This window comes from Hippocampus zosterae, chromosome 10 (assembly GCF_025434085.1).
Source record: "Hippocampus zosterae strain Florida chromosome 10, ASM2543408v3, whole genome shotgun sequence".
NCBI classification, from domain to species: domain Eukaryota; kingdom Metazoa; phylum Chordata; class Actinopteri; order Syngnathiformes; family Syngnathidae; genus Hippocampus; species Hippocampus zosterae.
The window spans coordinates 21,918,644-21,924,717 of record NC_067460.1 but is presented as its reverse complement, the minus strand read 5'-3'; the positions used below and the strand labels follow the sequence as shown (position 1 = coordinate 21,924,717).

The following is a 6,074-nucleotide window of genomic DNA, read 5'->3' as shown; positions in this document are numbered from 1 at the left end:
ACGTCTGACTCACTTCGTGATGTACAGTATCGACTACAAAAAAAAAATCCATCTCCACGGATTGCATATCAATCATATACTGGACCTCAAAATGCCACCATATGCTGTCAGAAGGGCCGGATGATGGGTGGTGGTGGTGGGGGTCCTCTGCAAGTGGGAGTGCTTAATTCCACCAAGGTTGGGGTTGAGAATGTCAGTGCAGGAAATACAATACAATACATGCTGATTTATATAGCGCTTTCACAACAGCGGCAGCTGTAACAAAGCGCTTTACAAAACAGTTAACATAAAGTAAAATAATAAACACAACACATAACATAAAACACGGACAGTCGTGCAGTCCTAACCACTTAAATAAATAAGTCAACATAAAGCAAATGTATAGGATGGTTCAGTACAATATTGGAACTGACAAACAATGCAATTTTACAGGTGCCACGTGTCATTTATTCGGATGCTTTGAGCTCCACCTAGTGACTGTTAGCACATAGTGCAACGCGAAAGCGGGTAGAAACCAATTTAGTGTGTGTGCGCGTGTGCGCGCGTGTGTGTGTGGGTGTGCCCCCAAGCCTTGAGTTTAGATGAGGCATTCCAGTGCAAACTTACTTGTGGGGGGCTGCTGCAGGGGGCTTTTACAGGCATTCGTCAGAATTGCATAATTTATTCACCGTTGCCTTTTATACAATCTAAATGGGAACAGAATTATGTCGAAAAGACTCGTCAAACAGCAACAATTCCTTTTTGCTTTTCCCAAGAAAGCCACAGACCTACCTCAGTTAGGAGTGATTCTGATTCTACATCAAAATGGAAATATTGCCCGTGCCCACCCTGCACTCTCAATTTCGCACCACAAATAAAAGGTGTAAAAAGGGTCAGAGTTTTATTTTTCACAATCGGGTGAGTGAGTATTAAATGATTTTGCACAACCTGTTGGCAAGTCAGAACAAATGACCGAGGGCTGCAATCAAGGAACTTTGGTATTCTTTATATCTTGGCTTACTTGCTGTTTGTGCAGAAATGAGTCGATCATCCGAGCCCTGAATCACTGCAATTTATGTCATCTCAGTCTCCCTCATCTTTCTGCCCTGCATCCAGTTGAGTTGGATTGACGTGGCAGTCAGTGGTGGGGGAAGGGCTTTTACATCTTTGGAGCAGAGCTACAAGGAAAACATTTAGTGAGACGTTCAGTCATTTGGTTGAAGAAAGAAGTGCAATTTTTGCTTTTTTTTCCTGTGTACTTGGACATACATCTATGGCAGGGTGGGGAGATTTAAACAATTTTAGAAGAAAACGGCAAAACAGACATTCAATTGACAAAATATTGGCATGTGTAATCGTGAGTGAGTTGATCTATAAAAATAATAAATTGTCCATTCTGAACATGATGAAACAAAATAAGATATTGAGTCAGCAAACTGCATGAAGACGTAGAAAAGGTTTCAAAGTGGTCCGTGTCACTGTCATCCCAACTGACCCAGAGTCAGATTTCTCCAAGGCTGACTTTTCCTCTACAAAAGTTTCAGAACTGAACCCAGATCAGTTGCTCTTGCATTCCAGAAGTGGGGGCAGGGGCAGGGGGGGCGAGATGGACCGCCTCCCGCCTTCCGACAAAACCCATTTGAATATCCCATTCCCACTTCTAGAAAGTTCTTTTTCTGCGGGTATATAGAGAGGGAGTGTTCGCCTGATCTTAACTATCCACAGGACACATCCGAAAGAAGAAATACTGCACATCTTTGCCAGGTAAGGGCAGGAAGAAAACTTTTTTTTGTTTGTTTGCAGGATGGAATGCTAGCATGCTTTGTTTGAAAGTCACCGCATCTCACTTTCCTGGCGTGCTATCGTTCTTGTAGTTGTCGAGTTATTTCAACAATCTACTCCAATGCAAATGCAACTATTCAAGACAACCAAATGTGTTGGAAAGAAAGTGTTTACGATGCTCCAATCTTGACCCGAAATCTGACTTTTAACTGTTGAAAACTTTTTTTTCTGAATCCATCAGCCTATCAGGTTCTTTGTTGCCCTTTGGAAATCTGTTACACCAACGTGGCACATCTGAAAATCTGTTTTTTTTTTCCGTGAGGAAAAAAGTACATTATCAAGTCGAAAGGCAGTCGAGCATTAACCTAGTCATGTTTTACTGCCACCGTAATGGGGTTTACTGCATACACCTCTTGTCTTTCAGAATGAAAATCACAGACAACAAAAGATCTCAAGGTATATACAGTGTATAAAAAAAAATGTTATGTGGAAGTCATGTCATCTGATTTCAGCGGTATTCCAAATCTTCCAGTACGGAGACATCCTGCATCCCATTCACAATGGAAAAAAAAAAAGAAAGTTTAAAAAAAAATGTCTGTCATGAAATTAAATAGACAGTTGGGAGTGATTAGACCAAAAGTTAGAAGGAAAAACAAATATAGACACGATCTGCAAACAAATTTGTAACATCATACGTAAGAAATGAGAGCCGGGGATCAGATTACGTCTTGGTGTGGGTGGGCGGCGGTTCCAGATCCTGCTGCTGACGTGGCGAGCAATTCAGCCTGCTCGATGGAAGACCCCCCCCCCCCACCTCCCATTTAATCTTGCTGATCTTTACCGACACTCTGAACATGCAACAAAAAACGTAGGATTTGAGTCACATGCACACGAAAGTGACATTAAACTTGCCGTTTGTTTGCAGGCTATTACAGCTCCTGCCGCAAACAAACAGGATGTGGGTGAGCAACCTCGTAGCTCTTTGCCTGCTGGCTCTCGCGGCCTCGGCCGAAAACAAAAAGCTGAGCAGCCACGCTTCCACGTTGGCCGACAACAGCGCCAACCTGGCATTTAGGTCAGTGGATGCGAGGAGTCAATTCCAATCAACTCATCGGCGCCCTAGTAACAATCCCTCCTTTTCTTTTTCTGCGCAGTCTCTACCAGAACATGGCAAAGACGAAAGACACCGAGAACATCCTGATCTCGCCTGTGGTGCTGGCCTCCTCGCTAGGAATGGTTGCCCTGGGTGGGAAATCAAGCACCGCCTCGCAGGCCAAAACTCTGCTTCGCGCAGACAAACTCAAGGATGAGCATCTGCACGCCGGTCTCTCTGAGCTTCTCTCCGAGGTAGGAGGAGCAATACCTGATGTCTAGGCCCAATGTTGGTAATTTCGCAGTGGGGGGCGGGGGGAGGTCTGCGCCACTGTGGGAGTGGTAACAGCCGTCTTCAGTCATGGCACCTCCTCTCATTCGCGTCAAACGTTTGAGAATGACTACACCCCACTCCCACATGAGTCACATCTCAAGTGGATCCACAGATACGTGATCCTCCAGAGTTTTGTCGGAGGTCCCACTGAAAAGGAATCGCAGATTGTGGACAAACTCACACTCATTTTTTTTTTCTCCATATAATGTACCTGACACGATACTGAAAGTCCGCATCCTACGACAACATTTCTGATGTGTCTCATCCACAGGTGAGTGACGCCAAAACGCGCAACACCACATGGATGATCAACAACCGCCTATACGGGCCCAGCTCGGTGGCCTTCGCCGACGACTTTGTGAAAACCAGCAAGAAGCATTACAACTACGACCATTCCAAAATAAACTTCCGCGACAAGAGGAGCGCCGTGAACTCCATCAACGAGTGGGCGGCCAAGTCAACTGGCGGCAAGCTGCCCGAGATCACCAAGGAGGTGGTGAACACCGACGGGGCCATGATCGTCAATGCTATGTTCTTCAAACGTGAGTATACCGTGCTGTGCCAAGGTCGTTGTTAGCAGGAGTTTGCAGAGGGTGACTCTCAACAAAAACGTGAACCTTTTGAGGGCAGTGATTCCGAAAGCGCGGGATGTGAAGAATCAGTTCCTGAGACTTCAATTTATTGAGTGCAGTTCAGTTGTATTTCGAGTCACTTTTATGTCGCATTTAATCTTTTACAAGTAGAACTGCTGCCAAACATTTTTTTTTCATCACATCATGTTTTAAGAGAAGATATCCTTTATTTGTCCCACACTGGGGAAATTTACAGCCTCCAGCAGCAAGAATGTAGGAAGAAAGAAGAAAAAAATAATAATTATAATTTTAATTAAAAAAAATATTTATTATTATTATTTTTCTTTCATTCATTCATTCATTTTACGAGCCGATTGATCCTCACTAGGGTTGCGGGGGGTGCTGGAGCCTATCCCAGCCGTCTACGGGCAGTAGGCGGGGGACACCCTGAATCGGTTGCCAGCCAATCGCAGGGCACACAGAAACGAACAACCATTCGCACTCACACTCACACCTAGGTACAATTTAGAGTGTTCAATCAGCCTGCCACGCATGTTTTTGGAATGTGGGAGGAAACCGGAGCACCCGGAGAAAACCCACGCAGGCCCGGGGAGAACATGCAAACTCCACACAGGGAGGCCGGAGCTGGAATCGAACCCGGTACCTCTGCACTGTGAAGCCGACGTGCTAACCACTGGACTACCGGGCCGCCCTATTATTATTATTTTATTTATTTAATTTAAAAATAATTTTAATAATAATATTACCACTAATAACAATAATAAAGCCTGTTTGGAGATCTCTTCTCTACAGAGTGCCACTTAAGTTCAGGATGAAAACTCTTGAAGGGTTAAATTCAAAGTGACTTGTGTTTTCTCCTCCAGCTCACTGGGATCAGAAGTTCCATGCAAGTATGGTGGACAACCGTGGTTTCCTGGTGACTCGCTCCTTCACCGTTGCAGTTCCCATGATGCACCGCACAGGTAAGGGTGACTCCATAGTTTTGTTTTTTTGGGGGGAGGGGATTGTTTGTTTGTTTTTAACTCATTCTGGACCAAGTCTGAAAAGACGTTTAAAAACGTCTTTGGGAGTGAATGAGTTAATGATATTGCACTTTGAAGACAAGAGATGCGATCGCTCTTCCTCAGGTCTGTACGACTTCTATGAAGACAAACAGAACAGTCTCTACGTTCTGGATATGCCTCTGGGCCAGAAGCAGGCCTCCATGATCCTCATCATGCCCTACCATCTGGAGCCCCTGGCACGTCTGGAAAAATTGCTGACCAAGACGCAGGTGGAAGCTTGGCTCAGCAAGATGGAGAATAAGGCCGTGGCCATCTCGCTGCCTAAAGTCTCGTTGGAAGTGAGCCACAACTTGCAGGTAAAATGGGGAAGTAGCTTTTGAAAGTGTTCGGAAGCCAATGGCTTATCTGTCACTTGTTTGACCGTCGACAGCTAGATTGTTTAACAACAGGAACAACTTTTAGGTTTATGCTCTATTGAGTGTCTTTCTCGCTCTTTCTTTGTAGAAACATCTGGCTGAGCTGGGCCTGACCGAGGCGGTGGACAAAGCCAAGGCGGACCTGTCCAACATCTCTGGAAAGAAGGACCTGTACCTCTCTGACTTCTTCCACGCGTCCGCCCTGGAGCTGAACACGGAAGGCAACCCGTTTGACACCTCCATCTTTGGCACCGACAGGCTGAGGGACCCAAAGCTTTTCTACGTGGACCACCCCTTCATTTTCCTAGTGAAGGACAACAAGACAAAGTCCATCCTGTACATCGGCCGTGTGGTGCGACCTAACGGAGACAAGATGCGCGATGAGCTATAATGTTAATGTCAGCGGGTCGTGTTATTTTGCCAACGGTAAAAAAAAACGGTGTTGTTTTTCTTTTAAAGACGGTGTTACCTCAGAAACACATTCCATTAAGGCAGACCGTGGACTGAATATCGGAACTTTTTTAAAACGCACTCCCTCGATTTGAATATAATACTCCCGCATATGAGCCACATTGAGATTTTTCTTGCTTATATTAAGTGTGACTTCTCTCGCTCCCTCACAGCCTGCTTAAGCAATGATCCTTTGGTGCTTTCGTGCATCGTCTTTAATGTTTAAAGATCTTGTTTGGCAGTTCTTTCAAAAAAAAATCTGATTCGTCTAACAACCGAGTCTGCATGTGACATTTTGGGGTTTAACTTATGCTTCCACGCCGAGAAAACTCAACCTGTTTATTGCTGTCCGTGAAAATGCTGTTGGAATGGTGTGACTATGAACAATTGTCCTTTTTCAATAAAACTCAGAAAATGATAATCG

General features: G+C 44.8%; 1 protein-coding gene across 2 annotated transcripts; it reads left to right on the top strand.

The window, feature by feature from the left end:
• Positions 1-1,586: 1,586 nt before the first annotated feature.
• serpinh1b (serpin peptidase inhibitor, clade H (heat shock protein 47), member 1b) lies at positions 1,587-6,071 on the top strand. 2 transcript variants are annotated; one of them, XM_052078544.1, is made up of 8 exons: positions 1,616-1,743; positions 2,186-2,217; positions 2,687-2,836; positions 2,916-3,108; positions 3,459-3,729; positions 4,644-4,742; positions 4,908-5,140; positions 5,289-6,071. In XM_052078544.1, the coding sequence occupies exons 3-8, from the start codon at positions 2,718-2,720 to the stop codon at positions 5,589-5,591; spliced, it is 1,218 nt and encodes a 405-aa protein (XP_051934504.1). In that variant the 5' UTR covers positions 1,616-1,743; positions 2,186-2,217; positions 2,687-2,717; the 3' UTR covers positions 5,592-6,071. The 2 variants fall into 2 exon arrangements, with proteins under 2 accessions (XP_051934503.1, XP_051934504.1); XM_052078543.1 differs by lacking the exon at positions 2,186-2,217 and having other exon boundaries at positions 1,587-1,743.
• Positions 6,072-6,074: the final 3 nt, after the last annotated feature.